General features: G+C 32.1%; 1 protein-coding gene across 3 annotated transcripts; it reads left to right on the top strand.

Annotated features, from left to right (window-relative positions):
- Positions 1–18,213, top strand: LOC143044439 (protocadherin gamma-A3-like). 3 transcript variants are annotated; one of them, XM_076216454.1, is made up of 13 exons: positions 1–67; positions 315–495; positions 2,285–2,367; positions 4,194–4,265; positions 4,889–5,088; positions 6,894–6,950; positions 9,114–9,191; positions 11,595–11,705; positions 12,306–12,440; positions 13,561–13,698; positions 14,029–14,113; positions 15,837–15,934; positions 17,377–18,213. In XM_076216454.1, the coding sequence occupies exons 3-13, from the start codon at positions 2,316–2,318 to the stop codon at positions 17,980–17,982; spliced, it is 1,632 nt and encodes a 543-aa protein (XP_076072569.1). In that variant the 5' UTR covers positions 1–67; positions 315–495; positions 2,285–2,315; the 3' UTR covers positions 17,983–18,213. The 3 variants fall into 3 exon arrangements, with proteins under 3 accessions (XP_076072569.1, XP_076072571.1, XP_076072570.1); XM_076216456.1 differs by lacking the exon at positions 315–495 and having other exon boundaries at positions 49–67; XM_076216455.1 differs by lacking the exon at positions 1–67 and having other exon boundaries at positions 252–495.
- Positions 18,214–19,375: the final 1,162 nt, after the last annotated feature.

Below are 19,375 nucleotides of genomic sequence, written 5' to 3'. Positions count from 1 at the left end.
TATTTCATTTATCCAGGTACGAGTACGGCTAATTTCTATCTGCCCTTCTTTAAGACAACGCCTATAGGTAACGTTTTTTTCATAGAGATTCAAATACGATAAAATTTGCAAATTCTTAATTTGACTTTTTGAAATTTTTGTCTATTTTATAATAATTAACTTGACAAAACACGTTATTTCTTCAATTTATTAAAAGTTATCTCCCCGTAACGACGGAATCAATTGACAAAATACCTGGGACACGGAACTCTATCTTTCTGGAAGTAGTCGTTATGTTATGTGATAAAATAATACAAATATTTCTATTTAAATAGGATTTAAGAGAAAGGAAATTTGTCAAATTGGATAAATGTGTTGGCAATAGTCCCGCGTTCCAATGTTGTCACGTTACTGGTAAACGGAACTATAGATTGAGGGATTTCAGGATTGACTATGTTTTGAGTAAAATATGGATAACCTTTAATCAGAGAAGATTTTTTTCGTCCATTGATTCAAGTAAGCTTAATTAAGAAGTTATTTTTTAATATTTTTCATTATAGTATTTCGTTGTCTGATATAAATAAGTTTGTTTTATTCAGACGTGAAATTTCTAATTAGTTTTATTATCGAGGCAAACTTTTAAGGTTTACATATTTTTTCCTTCTCCTAGGGTCTTTTAAATCATGTTTTTCGATCTGTGTGTCCGTTCGTCTGTCTGTCTGTTCTTACTGTCCCGCTTCAGGTTGGAGTTTTTGGTCAAGGTAGTTTTTGATGTCAGAACTCGTAATCCAATCAACTTGAAACTTTATACACATGTTCTTTCAAATAAGAGTTTTGATACCAATTTCCCGTTCCACTTAACATAGAAAATGTAAGTGCGAGTGGGGCATCCATGTACTTTGGACACATTCTTATTTTTTTTCTGTTTCTAAGATTATCAGTCTTCCTTTGATGGTTCAATCATTCTAAAAGGAATTTAATTTTATAGCTTGTAAATTCATTTAGATTTATAAGACATGTTCCACTTTTGTATATAGAGATGTACGTGGTGGTCTCTTCTGTTCTTGAGTCATACTCGATTGTCACAATGTTTTTGTTTGTTTGTTTGTTAAATGATTCATACATATACAACGTATTCTTAAATTATAATAATTTTTACCCACGTATCCTTAGTGTTACTTAGTAATATATGGCAAAGATGAGAAGATAGTTAACCATGTTAACAAAACATTATCGCTACAGATGATATGTCAGTGAAGCATCAAAATGAAAATTTTAGAATTTTAACTAAAACTGCCAATTTGTTTCGTATAACTATGACTCTTTCTTTCGACATTCGTTTTTTGTCTCTCTCGCTCGGACATACTTAGAACAGTTAATTCTCCATTCGCCTATATGTACTTGGTACAGGACAATTTATTTAACCCCCCTTTTTTTTATCCAAAATCTGTTATTTGTTTGTTTTCTTTTAATTTCAATAATTACTTTCGCGTTTTGTCTGTGTAATATAAATATACATGTACTACAAAAAAACATGTAATTGTTTTTACTATCAGTTCATAGTCAATACCCACAGAGGTCACTGACAATATATATATTGAAAGATTGTCTTGTCGCCAAGAACCTATGCATTCGACAACAATTTTTTTTTCTTTTTTTGTTATGACATTATGAGTTTTTATATGATTTTACATTACCAAATATTTGCTTGGTAAATAAGATAGCAGGTATTAACATTCTATTATCAAATAACTGTTTCAAATTGAAATTGTACAAACATTTATATCCAACTGATTAAAACTTTCGTATGTTAGAAACATGTTTAATTAGGTTCAAATTCGATCCCATATATACATTCATAAAGAAATTATAAATTACAAGGTGACAATGCATATATGAAGTGTTTCGTCATTGTATACTCGTGGTTTAAAAATATATATGCGTTTTATTGCTTTTGCGAGTTTATTTTTATCTGCGTAAGAACCATTGTTAAAGTTTATATAACATTTGAGTGATATATTATGTCTTTACGTCGAACATTTATAACTGGATTTCAACTTTTCCCTATTTTTTTCATTTATAAAATTGAGAATGGAAATGGGAAATATGACAAAGAGACATCTGTCAACCCGACCAAAGAGTAGATAATAGCCGATGGCCACCAATGGGTCATCAATGTAGCGAGAAACTCCCGCACCCGGAGGTGGGCCTCAACTGGCCCTTAACAAATGTGTACATGTTAATTGAAAATGGACGTCATTATATCTATTATATAAAATACTGAGCTGTTTTCTTTTATTTGTAGGTATTTCACATGGACACATGGTAACGCCAACATGACTTTACTACTCTGTATCGTATTATCTGGACTAGCTTTTATAGATGTTGGTAGGTAAACGTGAAACATTTCCACCTTTTTATTTGTATTGGTACATCACAGGCACTTGTCTGTGTGGTACATGTATCGTATAAGATTGCAGTTGCGGATTTAAAAAAAAAAATGTTCGATATGAAGACCATACATGTTTAACAAAATAGTGATGGCATTCATTTACTTTAAGGGACTCAAACGCAAACATCTTGATCGGATGATTCATTCTAAAAATAAGTCCTTTATTGGTGGGGTTGTTTCCAAGATCTTATAGAGTTAATCCTTTTATATATATATATAATACACTTACAGTTCAGATGCAATGCTTTTTTCTTTTGTAATGTTGGATGGGTTATACAACCAATGCGTCGATGTCACTGAAGTTTATCGTCTTGATGACAAACTATGTTTTCCTTTCTGCAAAAGTAGCGTATTTCCAGGGGACAAACAATGTTTGTACTTGTTTTTGTGTTGTCTCGTATGAATGTTGATGGCATCTATTTTGCTGTTGTTGGGAAAATGTGAAATCAAGATCTATGTAGAATTATGACCAAACAAAACAAGAAACCCACAATATATGTGATGAAACATCATTATACACACCTAATTGTAGAATTATAGATCTCGTCATCAGTTTCTGTGTATTAAATAAAGACCCGTTTATCTAATTTTGAGGTTGTTTTCAGTTGTTTTTTTTAAATGATTTCTCATCCTAGATAAACTTGAAATAATTGTATAAAGCAGATGTAACAATCAATCAAATGATATTTTTTCTGTAGTCATATTTGTTTTTTAAAAAGGGGTTGAAGTAAAGCCTTTGACCATGCGAGATTAAGTAATGATATACATCATAAAGAATTAGTTTGATAAATATATAGTATTTACAGATATCAATAGCAGTTCTGAAACTGGATGCCTGATATCATTTAGGCAACAAAGGGAGGAATACAATACATCACACAATCGTTCCAATATCTTCAACAGCTTAAAGCGGTTTTTTTTTTAAACAAAATGGAAACGTCATTTTTTATATAAATAAGGCCGTTAGTTTTCTCGTTTGAATTGTTTTACATTGTCTTATCGGGGCCTTTTATAGCTCACTATGCGGTATGGGCTTTGCTCATTGTTGAAGGCCGTACGGTGACCTATAGTTGTTTATGTCTGTGTTATTTTGGTCTTTTGTGGATAGTTGTCTCATTGGCAATCATACCACATCTTCTTTTTTATATGATAACTAAAAAATCTTTTTGCATGTTTTTCAGATATTTAACCACATGTCTTATCACTGAAACTTATTGTACTTTTATTATATCAATATGTTTACTTTTAAATGATCGGTTCTCTTGAATGTTTTAACACTCATTTTGAAAACCAAGAACATAAAAATCCATATTATAATTTTCTTGTTCTGAATCTTACTATTCGATCACTGGTGTGATACGGTATCAGAATAATGATCAAAACAAATCAAAAGTACTGTTGTGTTTTTCGTTTATGAGTCTATTGGATCTTATTATTGTTTATGAGTCTATTGGATATTATTATTGTTTATGAGTCTATTGGATATTATTATTTTATGAGTCTATTGGATCTTATTATTTTATGAGTCTATTGGATCTTATTATTGTTTATGAGTCTATTGGATATTATTATTTTATGAGTCTATTGGATCTTATTATTTTATGAGTCTATTGGATCTTATTATTTTATGAGTCTATTGGATCTTATTATTGTTTATGAGTCTATTGGATCTTATTATTTTATGAGTCTATTGGATCTTATTATTTTATGAGTCTATTGGATCTTATTATTTTATGAGTCTATTGGATCTTATTATTTTCAGTGAGGAGTTCAAGCTGTAGTGACTCACTTAATAAAATTCCATACCAAATAAGACTCAAAGAAACTGAAACGGGTATGTTTGAAAGTTTAGTCACAGCTATAAATATCCAAGCATATGTTATTTAAGACTTTATAACGGATTAAAACTGTTTTAATTCATTCTTATTACATACACAATTAAATTATAAAATTGCAATGTGTTAATGAATTTGTGTCAATAAATTAAAGCAGATGCGATGAAAACGTCATTTAGACAACAACCCAAAGTTAAGCGATTCATGTTTGTTTTGCAATTAATTATACAGGAAAAAATACTTGATGCTTAAGAATATATATATATGGAATGTAAGAACCGATCATTTTGGATTGGTGTACGCGAAGAAATAAAATAGAATGGTGCTCATGAAATTAGCAGACTATGCGGTATGGGATTTGTCATTCTTGAAGGCCGTACAGTGACCTATTGCTGTTTATGTCTGTGTCATTTTGGTCTCTTGTGGACAGATGTCTCATTGGCAATCATACCACATCTACTTTTTATAAGCAACCGCTTTATTGGTTAGCAACAAACAAAAACACACTATTCATTCATTGTATCGGTTAATTTGTGACACTTTATCATTTATCTGAGTAATATGTCCGTTCTTTTTTTCTGTTTTATTTCAAAAATGTTTTATTGTACTTTTATTTATACAGGTCTTCAGTTTAATATTAGTTTAAACTCATCGGACAGTTGGAGTTTGGAAGTTAAACAAATAAATGGTAGAACTCTTGAAATACGGAAAAAAAATTATGTACGCACATTTTTCAACCTAACAGCGAATAATGAAACCAATGTTTTATCCTTTAATGTTGTAAAGGAACTGGACTTGGAGGGCTTTCTCAAGTATATTCAAGTAAGTTTGTAAAGGAACTGGACTTGGAGGGCTTTCTCAAGTATATTCAAGTAAGTTTACAGTAATAACTCTGTAACACAATCTTGGAATAATTTATTGCACCAACGCTATTCAAACACCTTTTCAAAAGCTGTATTTGGCACAACTTTTTGGAATTTTGGATCCTCAATGCTCTTCAACTTTGTACTTGTTTGGCTTTATACATATTTGGATTTGAGCGTCACTGAGTGATGAGTCTTATGTAGCGAAACGCGCGTCTGACGTACTAAATTATAATCCTGATACCTTTGATAACTAATTATATCATCGGTACAAGGACATCATTCGTAAATATAAATCAACATGCAGAAATCTTATACGTTCAGTTATTTCACATCAAATCTTTTATGATAATATTCTTTACAAAGCATAAAAATGTATACATTCACTTCAAAAGCTATGCTAACCCAAACCTTTAAACAGACTTATTAAGAAGGGACATAGTTACGAAACTGTTGTCAGGTGATTAAAGATGGCATCGTTTTTTTTTTATACAGATTAGACCGTTGGTTTCTCCCGTTTGAATGGTTTTACACTAGTCATTTTTTGAGCCCCTTTATATCTTGCTGTTTGGTGTGAGCCAAGGCTCCGTGTCGAAGACCATACTTTGACCTATAATGGTTAACTTTATTAACACAATTGTGACTTAGATGGAGAGTTGTTTCATTGGCACCACATTTTCTTATATCTAAATTATTAATATAATTTTATTTTGGCTTTAATATTGATTCAATTATAGCATCTTTGTATTGGGAATAAACACATTTTTTTCTAAAACCAGTTGTTGGCATGATACGGGTTATGTACTTCTCATATATTTTACGATGGTATGATACTAAACCTGTACCGGAGGGATAGTGCTTGATTTTCATATGATGAAGACATACTTTTTTAATCAGTTTAATTCAGGTCTGCAGCCGGCATGTCAGTAAATGCTGGTAGTCCTTTGTTAATTTACGTATCATCGTCATTTTGCTTAGTTTCTTTTGTTACCTATTCTGACATCGGACTCGGAGTCCTTTAAAACTGAGTTTTACTGTGCGTATTACTATGTGTTTGTTTTTCTACATTGGTTAAAGGTATAAGGGCAGGGTTGAGATCTCTCAAAATATGTATAACCCCGCCGCATTGTGTGCCTGTCCCAAGTCAGGAGCATCTGACCTTTGTTAGTCTTGTCCGATTTTTTTATTTTAGTTCATTAATATATTTCGGAGTTTAGTTTGACGTTCATTATTAATGAACTAGTACACATTTTTGTTTAGGGTTCAGCTGAAGCACGCCTCCGGGTGCGGAATTTTCTCGCAGTGTTGGAGACCCATAGGTGGCCGTCAACTGTTTTCTGCTCTTTAGATGGGTTGCTGTCTCTTTGACACATTGCCCATTTCCATTCTCAATTTATTATATATTCGTCATGTTTGCAGTATATTAAAATGATGTGGTATGGTTGCTCATGAAACAACTATTCACTAGAGTTTAAAGTTAGTGGATGTAAGCAATTATAGGCAACCTCACGGCTTTCAACAAAGAGAAACACCCATACTGTATGGCCGGCTATAATAGGCCATAAATAGAAAAATATGAAACATTCAAGTATGTCGGTATAAATTTTACACGAAATAATTTCGCGTTTAGTCATAGGAGAAATAATGGAAATGTCAGTACCGGTTGTATAATTCTTTATTCTTTCTCTCTTTTTTATTTTCCCGTCAAAGAAAAATAAACATTGTATCGAAATATCTTTTAATGTTAAATACATTTTTTTTCAGATACAAATAAGCTCTATACAACTAAATTTCAAGTGTGGAGCATTTGATCAGAGAGAGGTAAATGAAATGCTGCTGATTTTCTTAGAAAAAAAACAACACAATAGGAAGAACAATCATTGAATACATTGTATTTAAATCACAAATAATCATAAAGATAGTCGGAAATATTATTTAACACTGCCATTTTACTTTATTATGCCAGATTTTGATTGGTTAATAATAATACGAGGTAGACAATTGTTTACTTACAATTGTTTAAGGGGACCCTCTTTTTAGCTCACCTTTCCTTCGTCGTCGTCGTCGTAAACTATTTCAAAGATCTTCTTCTCTGAAACTACTGAGCCAATTACAACCAAACTTTAGCTGAATGATCCTTAGGGTATCTAGAATAAAGATTGTGTTTTATTTTCCATTTTGTGAAAAAAAACATGGCCGCCATGGCTAAAAATAGAACATGGGGGTAAAATGCAGTTTTTGGCTTATATCTCAAAAATGAAAGCATTTAGAGCAAATCTGACATGGGTAAAAATGTTCATTAGGTCAAGATCTATCAGCCCTGAAATTTTCAGATGAATCAAACAACCCATTGTTGGGTTGCTGCCACTTAATTGGTAATTTTAAGGAAATTTTGCAGTTTTTGGTCATTATCTTGAATATTATTATAGATAAAGATAAACTGTAAACAGCAAAAATGATCAGCAAAGTAAGATCTACAAATAAGTTAATATGACCAAAATTGTCAAAAAATGGAAAACAACACGTTTTATAATTTATTGCGTCCGAAGCGCTTTTCTGGATTTACCTTCATCAATTGACCCCTTAAGGGGTTATTGTCCTTTAATGACAATTTTTCACAATTTGTTCATTATATTTGCTAACTTTAAAAAATCTTCTCCTCTAAAACTACTCAACAAAATTCAACCAAACTTCAACTGAATGATCAGTAGGGTGTATAAAATAAAGTTTGTGTTTTATTTTCTATTTCGTCAAAAAAACATGGCCGTCATGGCTAAAAATAGAACACAAAGTAAACTACAGTTTTTGGCTTATATCTCAAAAACTCCAGCATTTAGAGCAAATAAGACAAGAAGTTAAAGTATTTATTAGGTCAAGGTCTACCTGTCCTGAAATTTTCAGCCGAATTGGGTTACTGGTTTTTCAGGTATAATGCCCCTGAATTGATGATTTTAAAGAAATTTTGCAGTTTTTGGTTATTATCTTGAATATTATTATAGATACAGATAAACTGTTAATAGCAAAAATGTTAAGCAAAGTAAGATCTACAAATAACTCAATTTGACCAAAATTGTCAATTGACCCCTTAAGGAGTTATTGCCCTTTAAAGACTTTTTTCACAATTTGTTCATCATGTTGACTTACTTTAAAAAATCTTCTCCTTTGAAACTGCTGTATCAATTTCAGCCAAACTTAGGCTAAATGAGTTTCAGAGTATCTAGTATAAATTTTATATTTTATTTCCTTGTATGTCAAGAAACATAGCTCCTATGGCTAAAATAGAACATAGGAGAAAATGATTTTTTTTTTTTTTTTTTTGCTTTTGAAGAAAATAGGACGATTCAAAGAACATTTAAATAAATTGAAAAGCCAAAATAATCATTGATGAGAGATTTAACCAAAAAAATTAAGGTGAGCGATTCAGGCTCTTGAGAGCCTCTTGTTTTTTATTGTAACCCTCTCACATAGACAAGTCAAAACTCGACAATTTGAAAGAAAATGATTTGCTGTAAATTTTTAAAAACCAATGCTAAAATCTACCATTCGACCTTGGACCTTTTTCATAGACATAAATCAAAAATCTAAATTGTTACTTTTGTCCGGACTTTTCTATGTATATATTAAGTCATAGTTTATTACTTTGTTATTGTAGAACAATTTAAGAACACATAGCTGAGAGGGTGATTTGCTACCTCTCGAAAAAAAAAGAAGACAATAATCCCAAAATTGACATAGCCAAAGTTTTCATGGGATAACAATCTACCTCATAACCCTCTCAGCTATGTGTTATTTAAATATAATACCTTATGTTTTCTAATTTGACCTCCTGAAACCTTAATTATCAAGGTCAGGTAATAAAGATTTATATTGATTGTTGTTTGCTTAACGTCCAGTGGCAAATATTTCATGCATATTCAGGACGATAAAGATTTTATAAAAATCATCTCTCATTAATAACTTTTAATGTTGTTTTTTTTTCTTTAGATAGCAGTTTTGGTTGGTGCAGTGAATGAATTTGCACCTTATTTCAAGGACAGACCATACACTTATGCTATGACAGAGGTATGAACTTTATTCTGAGCAATACAAATGTAGGTATATATATTGTGTCTCTTAAACACAGTCTAACAACGAAAGAACTGAAACTTGAATTACAACACACACAATATAAAAAAAGAAGATGTGGTATGATTGCCAATGAGACAACTGTCCACAAGAGACCAATATGACACCGACATTAACAACTATAGGTTACCGTACGGCCTTAAACAATGAGCAAAGCCCATACCGCATAGTCAGCTATAAAAGGCCCCGATATGACAATGTAAAACAATTCAAATAAGAAAACTAACGGCCTAATTTATATAAAAAATTAAAGAAAAACAAATATGTAACACATAAACAAACGACAACCACTGAATTACAGGCTCCTGACTTGGGAAAGTCACATTGATAAATAATGATGTGGGGTTAAACATGTAAGCAGGATTCCAACCCTCCCCTAACCTGGGACAGTGGTATAACAGTACAACATAAGAACGAACTATAAAAATCAGTTGAAAAAGGCTTAACTCATCAGATGGACAAAAATACAAGTGGACGTGGCCGGGTACTTGTAAATGCCGACAACAAAAAGACACTAGGAACACAAGCTTGTTACACATCAACAACACTGCCTATGTCCAGCGACCTCGACCATTCATGATACAAAATTGAGGGTTTTATCATGATTCGTATATTGTTTATCTGGTTAAGACTTTTCACTGTGATTTTATGGCTATATGATAAGTTCACAACGCTCTTGCTAACCAGTGACAATGACACTATGCACAACATACGAACAAACTGTTTAGCCATGTACCTGCAGAACAAAACATGAAAATGACAAATGGACGGATAGTGGAAAATTCAAATAACTATACCATAAGCTCTGTTACCATTGGGAAATTATCTGCTATTTCTCATACATCCTTTCAAAATGTATAACCAGTTAAATGACGAAGAATATGTCAGAAGTAAGATGGATGATAATACTCATAAAGATTGTATATGAGTAAATTTAGATGATGCCGATACTAGTATATCAACGTGGATACGTTTGCTCACAGTGTAAAAGGGATGACAACATAGAACATTAATAAAATTGAGAATGGAAATGGGGAATGAGTCAAAGAGACAACAACCCGACATTGAGCAGATAACAGCCGACGGCCATTTACCAATTGGTCTGCAATACAGCGAGAAAATTGGAGGCGTGCTTCAGGTGGCAATCCATAGTTATAGAAGAGTCTGTCAGTTGGGAGAGAATGGCATTTCAAAATAGCAAAGTTTAAAAAAATATTTTATATCAAATATATGAAAGTCAATTATATTAAAATTGAGAATGGAAATGGGGAATGTGTCAAAGAGACAACAACCCGACCAAATAAAAAACAACAGCAGAGGGTCACCAACAGGTCTTCAATGTAGCGAGAAATTCCCGCACCCGGAGGCGTCCTTCAGCTGGCCCCTAAACAAATATATACTAGTCCAGTGATAATGAACGCCATACTAATTTCCAAATTGTACACAAGAAACTAAAATTAAAATATACAAGACTAACAAAGGCCAGAGGCTCCTGACTTGGGACAGGCGCAAAAATGCGGCGGGGTTAAACATGTTTGTGAGATCTCAACCCTCCCCCTATACCTCTAACCAATGTAGTAAAGTAAACGCATAACAATACGCATTAAAATTCAGTTCAAGAGAAATCCGAGTCTGATGTCAGAAGATGTAACCAAAGAAAATAAACAAAATGACAATAATACATAAATAACAACAGACTACTAGCAGTTAACTGACATGCCAGCTCCAGACTTCAATTAAACTGACTGAAAGATTATGATTTCATCATATGAACATCAGGCACAATCCTTCCCGTTAGGGGTTTAGTATCATACCATCATAACATATATGACAAGAACATAACCCGTGTCATGCCAACAACTGTTTTTAAAAGTAATGTGTTTAGTTCCGATGCAAAGACCTTATCAGTGACTCAATATTAACGCCAAAATATGCAATCTTTAATGACTTGACAACAGTATCGTAATTATATCCCTTCTTAATAAGTCTATTCAAAGGTTTTGTAAGTTTCTGAGGTGAATACTGACACCTTTGTGCTTTATAAAGAATATTACCATAAAAAATTGGATGTGAAATACCTGAACGTATTAGAAGTCTGCATGTTGAGCTATATTTACGAATGATGTCTTTATACCGATGATAAAATTTAGTAAATGTTTTGACTAGTTTGTGATATCGAAAACCCTGGTGTAATAATTTTTCAGTAATACATAAATTTCTCTCGTTAAAATCTAAAACATTGTTACATACACGAGCGAATCGTACAAGTTGAGATATATAAACACCGTAAGGTGGTGACAAGGGAACGTCACCATCTGAACTGCAATTTCTTCTTTTTAGGATAAAACAAATGGAACAACCATATTTACTGTTCCGGATCATGTCGTCGATAAGGATGTTCTTAGAAATGGCGGCTTTAATTATTATATAGAACAGTACAAAGTACAGCCGGTATGTCTTTATCTTTTTTATTTTTTCTAGAACTAATAATAGATTGTGTATAGAACATTTTGAAATCGTTATCTTTCTGCACTGTTGTTATTTTTTATTTATTTTTTTTTTTTTGGTGGGGGGGGGGGGGGGGTCAAATGGACACTTTAGTTTTACAAGTTTTGCACGTTCTGTTCCGTTGTGTTTGATTTAACATGTATACTAACAACGAATTCGCTTCATATTTGTTTCTGGCAAAAAAAAACATGTTGTTGCTTTCTGACCATTTTGTGTCAAAGCTTACCTAATGAAGATTATAACAAAAGACATGTATGATATTTTCAAAAATGAGCAAGAACATATCAAGAATGCATTGGAGGTGGGGTTTGTGAAAAAAAAAATAGGCATTAAGTGTCACATAAGTTGAACTTATAACCAAACGCTTGACTAAACCCCTCTTCTACTACAAAAAGAGAGATTACACTCTAAATGTTTATGTGCTTCTAAAAATTTACATCAGACAAGCCGACAGTACTTTTCGATATGCATGATGTTCATAAAATGTAGTTTTGAAGCATTTCTGTCTATGTGAATTATTAAAATTGTATAATAATTATTCAGAGCGTTGATGGCAGGGACTATTTTCAAATAAAATTTTCATCAAGCGGACTTGTCACCTTGAAGAACTCAATTGATTTTGACGATTTGTATAGAAGAGGAAAACCAACCTATTTTATGCTGAATTTAACAGCAGAGGTAAACTATAAAAACCCTGAAATCAAATTTTCAACTAGTATTTGATGCTAAGTAATCTTCTAGTTATAGTTTTTACATCTTCTTAATAAACTTACATCAACAAAGAAAAGCTACATACAAACTAAATAGTATCTAATCACTGTAAACAACGAGAATTGACAAGAGATAACATTGAGAATAGAAATGAGGAATGTGTCAAAGAGACAACAACCCGACCTTGAGCAGATAACAGCCAAAGGCCACCAATGCGTCTTCAATGCAGCGAGAAAATCCGCACGGGTAAAACATGATTTTTTTAGACACCCACACACCCCCAACCCACCCTACTAATATCTCTAGCCAATGCAGAAGAAAAAACACACATCAATATGCACAATAAAACTCAATTTAAAAGAAAGTCCGAGTCAGATGTCAGAAAAGGTAATAAAAGAAACTAAACAAAATGACAATGATACAAAAATTAACAAAGGACTACTAGCAACTACTAACATGCTAGCTCCAGACCTCAATTAAACTGATTGAAAGATAATGTCTTCATCATATGAGTATCAAGCACACAAGAGACACTAAATGCTACACGGGTATATAAACAATACACCTTCATTTTTTGGAAAATACAAATCTGGTCTACATGTATGTCATATAAGTTTTGCGTAACGGTTGTTTTGCTATAAAATTAGGCCGTTAGTTTTATCAACCAAATTGTTTCATATTTCGTGTCGGGGCCTTTTATAACCGACCACACGGTATAACTTTTCTTATTGTTGAAGTCTGTACGGTTGCCTATAATTGCTAACATACTCTTCATTAGAACTTTGGTGGATGGTTGTCTCATTGGCACTTATACCACATTTCCTTATTTTGTATCAATTCAAAGGGAACTTATGAAATAGAGAGAAAACAACTTCTTCACTTTTTTTATAGTTACAAGAAAAAAACATACAAGACATTTACTAGATAAAAAGTAAGCAATACATTAAGCTGAATATAATAGATGTATGCTATCAGGATACGCTATTTGTTTTGGATGAGCTTATGTTTTTAAACACCTGTATTTATAAAATGCATGGCTTAAATGAATGAATTAGCAACAGAACTAGATATATTTCTTTTGAAATAGGATACCACGAATTTAAAGTCTTGGACGACTTTAAATGTCTCCATTATAGATGTGGACGACCAGAAACCCATGTTCAGTATGTGTGTGCCACCATGTCAGAAGGCTCAATATAGAACAAACACACAGGTTGGATACAGGGTGAGTTTGTACTTTTAAAGTCGTCTAGCGATGTACTTTCATCTTAAGCAGTATATATAATTATTATGTTTATTTTCTTGTAAATTGGACCTAGAATAAATAGTAATGGTAATTTGAATATTCCAGTACTGTAATGATATGCATGTATGTCTGGTAGCTTTTGAATAGGGAATTGTGATGGAAAGTGTAAAACGTAATTTAGAAAGCATTTTAGCCGGTATGAAATATGTGAAATTGGTCAAAAGGTGGCAAGGCAAAAAAGTGTGGAAACACACCCTTCTTCTTCGTTCGACGTTGCTTTTACAATAATGTCGATTATTTCATTTTTAGGGAGTTCTAGGAATCAAACCAATGGAAGTGTTTGCAAAGGATCCAGATACATTCAACAATTCGATCGTCTACACGTTGGAGCCAGGTATAACTAGTGTATTATTTTCCATCTCAATCTTCACTGTGATCAAATTTTATAAAATCAATCTTAACTTGGGGTGATTTATTAAATAAAATCGTATCATTCATTTGAATTATGCATGACAGTATCATATAAATAAATTGTAGTTGTAGCTGTATTTGGCAAAACTTTTTAAAATTTTGGTCCTCAATGTTCTTCAACTTCGTACTTTATTTTGCTTTTTTATTCATTTTTTATTTGAGCCTCACTGATGAGTCTTTTGTAGACGAAACGCGCGTTTGACGTAAATACAAATTTAAATCCTGGTATCTATAATGAGTTTATTTGAATTCGATTAAACAAAACTTATTATTTAATTATTATTATTATTATTTAATTTTCATCTTCTTTCTTATACATTAAAGTCATATGCGTGACCGGTGAAAAATAATGTTATTCCAATTCTTGAACCAATGTATACAAACATCATAGACTTAGTCTTCTGTGCACGATTTTATCATTTTTTTTGCATAAATTTCGTTTAATCGTCAATTTTTTTTTCAATCGGTCAGTTTTGTTGTGAAAATATGGCAGGTAATATTAAAGTTCGTATTTTGAAGCCGAAGTTTAACGATTGTCACCTGTTTGTCAACAATCAACAAAAAGCATGGATATTGAGCACGTGTTTAACATGTACAATCAGATAAAAGTTTATTTTAAGGACATCCATGCGTATTGCGATCACCGGATTTTTACGAGATGGGTCACACTGAGGTCATAGGGAAATTATGTCGGGGAATTGCTTCCTGGAAGGAAGCCATTAAAATTCAGTAAACTTCTTCTAAATATGAACAAATTAAAGAATTTTCTTCAGAAAAAGTATATGTACATAAGTTTTATAATTAAAACTATCCATTTAGTTATAAAAAAAACATAATTTATGCATTATTTTTTTTAATTTTAGGTTTCTTATGACTTTAATGTAATTTTGGTTTATGTATGTGGACAGGCAAGATAAGAAACAACTTAACATTTCCTAATAAAGCTATTTTACAAATCACAGAGTTATCTTTTCCTGAGTTAGTGTTTACTCTATAATGCTAGCTAAACTAAAATATGTACCGCACATTATTGAATCACAGCGTCAGAGGTAGAGGTTTTAAAAATATAGTACTAACGTATATCTGGAAATGTTACCAAAGTTGCTGAGCTCTATAACTTCAAAAGATTTTGGCAAATTTGAATTGATATTTTTTTTCAAGAATAAATAATTGTATATTTATAAGAGGTTAATTTCAAACAACAAAATCCAAATGGAATTCATGATCAAGTTGCTAAAAAAAATCTTTGGATTGAAAATAAACTCATCAAATATTTACATCAGACGCGCTCGAATAAAAAAATGTTAAAAAGGTCAAATTGAAGTTAAATCTAAACTTTTTCATGCTTGAAATATAGTTTCAAAACTGTCTTCAATAGCAATGCCATAAAACATTGAATAGCATTTTGAGATTAAGTATGTGTCAAAATGTTGGGGTTTTTTTTTTCAAATCACATAAATTCTTTGATATCAAAATTGTTCTAGATCACGTGATCTTGCGAGTGAAATTTGGGCAAAAATCTTGATACTTCCTATCCAATCATCCATTCACAAAACTGTCAAATATTTTCTCTATGATTCAAATGCATCTTATTCTATTTCACGTATAGTTTCAAAATATTAAATGCAGTATTCTTACTTTTCAAGTGCCATATCAATATGCGAGTGCATTCTCAATAGACAGCAGGACCGGGGAAATTACTCAGAATTTGAATGTTTTGGATGCTGGTGTACTTATTATAAAGGTATTTATAGTCGATTATTTCAATTTTGATATGAATATTGTCTAAATTATGAGCTTGATGTAGGATGTTCACTGAATAAGTTCAAGTGACAGTAACTAGGCCATGTTATAGATTTTTTTAAATTATACATACAACTTTGGCTCTTTGAATTATAACTTAGAATCGAAAAAATAATGCATTTTTTTCTCTTTTATATTTTCAAAGAGTCTTTCAAAATAAGTTCTACTATGTAAAGAAAGCTCATAAAGTCGACGAAAAACATTCTTGAATTCTCAAAAAATCTTCAAATTTCAAATCAATAGATTTAAAAAAAAAATTGATGTTAGTGTAATTTCTGTTTAAAGTATATAAAATAATAATATACGCATCGCCATCTTTTGATGGTTTACATCATTCAAAGTGGAGTTCTGGATATAAAAAATACCACAAAACTTCGAACTGATCGCAACGAGCAGCGGTATACTACTGTTGCCTTTCTATATAAAACCTGTATTTTTTTGTACTTTTTCACTACCATCAAGGTAACAAATAGGTTAATGCATCAAAACTAAGTCGGTCAATATTTCAAAGTATTAAAACAGAAATGTATGTATTGAGAACATATAGTCTTTTTTAATGGATTTGAGTTGAGAATTTTCATGATTTTAACAAACGTATGCATGATTTTCACCGATTTTATGTTCTATTTTGAAAGAGTTAAATCAGTAATACATGTTTTTTTTGGTATTTTAGAAAATGAAAGTCTTTTTTTGCGATTTTCAGTTATAAATTAACGGGGCCATGGTTGTATGCAAAAGGTTAACACTATATGTCACATAGCCTATTTACAGTTCCTTCACCTTTAAAAGTGTCAAAATTGTGGTTTTTTTTTCTTTTTCAAATCAAAATTAAAATAGTGATATTTTTCTCAAATCAAAAAAAGATATAAAATTGTGATATTTTTCTCAATTCAAAATGATATAAACCTGTATGCATTTTGTGGATTATTGACTTTTAATGAAACATATTTCATCATTTTGCCTTTAACTAATACTATTATTATATTTAAATATACCAAAGTAATTGTTATTTGAAATTATTAGCATTTGATTTGATAGCACTGGTCGGTTGTCTAAAATTTACATTTTTTTCTAAATGATAACTTCTTTTAAAAGTATTGAAAAAATGAAAAAATATAAATGGTTATGCAGAATCGTAAGTGGAAGAAGGAGAGAAAACACAATTGTGAAAAGAAAGAAAACATACAAAACAAAACTCTAAGACGTCGACAAGAAACGACACAAACAGCTGAAGATCGAGGATACCTCCATATTTGTTATTAAACAGGTCATCAGCGTCCCGCATTTCATTTTCTACTGAAGTTAAGTTTTTATATTCTTCCAATTCTTATTTTCTTCTAATGGGATCTTATTAACTGGACATATATGTCTCCCTTTTTCTAGGCAACAGAAGATTCAGCCAAACAGCTTTTCGACGATGCTACACTTTTGGTTACCCTTGGCAACGGTACATCGGTAACACCTCCTCCAGTAGGAAAATCAGTGGATGATGACTCTGGCAATTTGAAGTTAGTCATCATCATTCTTGCCGTTGTTTTCCTGCTGATTATCATAGTGATAATCATCGTGTTTGTAGTATATCACAAGAAAGTTGCCAAAGCGGTTCGGCCAACAGATGATGGAAAAGAAGGCTCTGCGGATATTTCACACTCTCAAAACTGGCAAGCAATGAACTCGGGCAGTAAAACGGAACTTCTAGCAAGTGATATGTTAAATCCTGCTCTCATGGCAACACCAGATGGAAGAGGTAATACATTATTACCATTGACGAAGGACTCTGCGACAGGAACCGGAAAGAAGCGTTCGCGTCGTCGTAATAGGAAAAAAGAACCGGAAATATTCGATGGGACGAGAGAATACGAAGGAAAATTAGACATGGAGTTTTTTACTGATGCAAATACAAAATCAAAGATTAAACAATCAACGAGAAGTAGAGATACCAAAACCGATCCTAAATACTGGATTACAATTCCAAACGATGATGAGTGAAATATGAAAGAATATTTGAAATGGTAGTGCGTAGTACATGTACATAAATTTGTATGGTTGAAATGTGCTCATCTATTTGTGTATCATTTTGAAAGACGTGTAAAAAATCTGCTTTGTACGAGAAATAGTTCAAGAGACTGTTAATGTGATTAGACTTACTGTCTGTGATATATTTTTATAAATATTTGTGTTTTGTTTAGAATGATGTAAAGTTAAAAGAGGAGACGAAAATGTCCTGTTGAACTTATTTACAGTTTGCCATTCACGCCTCATTTAATGTAGTCTTTATAAAATAAAGAAGTTCTGATCTCTTTAACAACATATAAATAGTTAATAAAGGTACTATGATTAATATTCAATACGCTAGACGCGCGTTTCGTCTACATGAGACTCATCAGTGACGCTCAGATCAAAAGAGTTATAAAGCCAAACAAGTATAAAATGTGGGTTTTCAAAATTAAACTGAAGTGCAGTTTTAGACTAGACTATTTACCGGATTTGTTATCACATAAGCAACACGACGGGTGCCACATGTGGAGCAGGATCTATTTACCCTTCCGGAGCACCTGAGATCACCCCTAGTTTTTTATGGGTTCGTGTTGTTTATTCTTTAGTGTTCTATGTTGTGTCATGTGGGTTGTTGTTTGTTTGTCTTTTTCATTTTTAGCCATGGCGTTGTCAGTTTGGTTCAGATTTATGAGTTTGACTGTCCCTTTGGTATCTTTCGTCCCTCTTTAAGAAATTCAAATGTGACGTCATTTTTTTGTCCTATTTTACAATTTCAAATGTGACGTCACTTTTCGCGCGCGTCGGGGCCCTGACTAACTCGGGTGTGTCTGTTTTTTGTTTTGGCTTATGTTGGTTTATGTAATGTATCCGGTGTGTTGCTTTTTTTTTCTGTAATTAGTTAATACTTCAGTTTTATCATGTATATCTTTTATAAAGTCATTTTATGGAATTTACTGTTTGCGAAGGTATAGGTTGTTCTAAATAATTGGGATGTTCGACTCCCAACAAAAAACCCTGGCCGTATTTGGATCAGCTTTTTTGAACTTTTGCTGTTCAACTTTGTACTTGTTTTGGCTATCGAACTTTTGTATCTGGGCGTCATCTTGTGTGGATGGGACGCACTCCTGGCGTATTAAATTTTAAATCTGGTGCTTTTGTTGGCTATTGTTCGATTTTTTCTTTGTCCAATATGTTCTCCTATTTGTTAGTATTGTGGTCCTGTTGTGTTGTGATTTTAATGTTATATTTAACATTGCCATTAAAGCGGGAGGTTTGACATGCCACAAAACCAGGTTTAACCCACCATTTTTTTCTTTCAAAAATGTCTTGTATTAAGTCAGGAATATGGCCATTGATATATTATAGTTCGTTTCTGTGTGTGTTA

This window comes from Mytilus galloprovincialis, chromosome 9 (genome assembly GCF_965363235.1).
Source record: "Mytilus galloprovincialis chromosome 9, xbMytGall1.hap1.1, whole genome shotgun sequence".
Taxonomy (NCBI): domain Eukaryota; kingdom Metazoa; phylum Mollusca; class Bivalvia; order Mytilida; family Mytilidae; genus Mytilus; species Mytilus galloprovincialis.
Note: the sequence above shows the minus strand (reverse complement) of the source record. Positions and strands in the feature narration are given on the sequence as shown.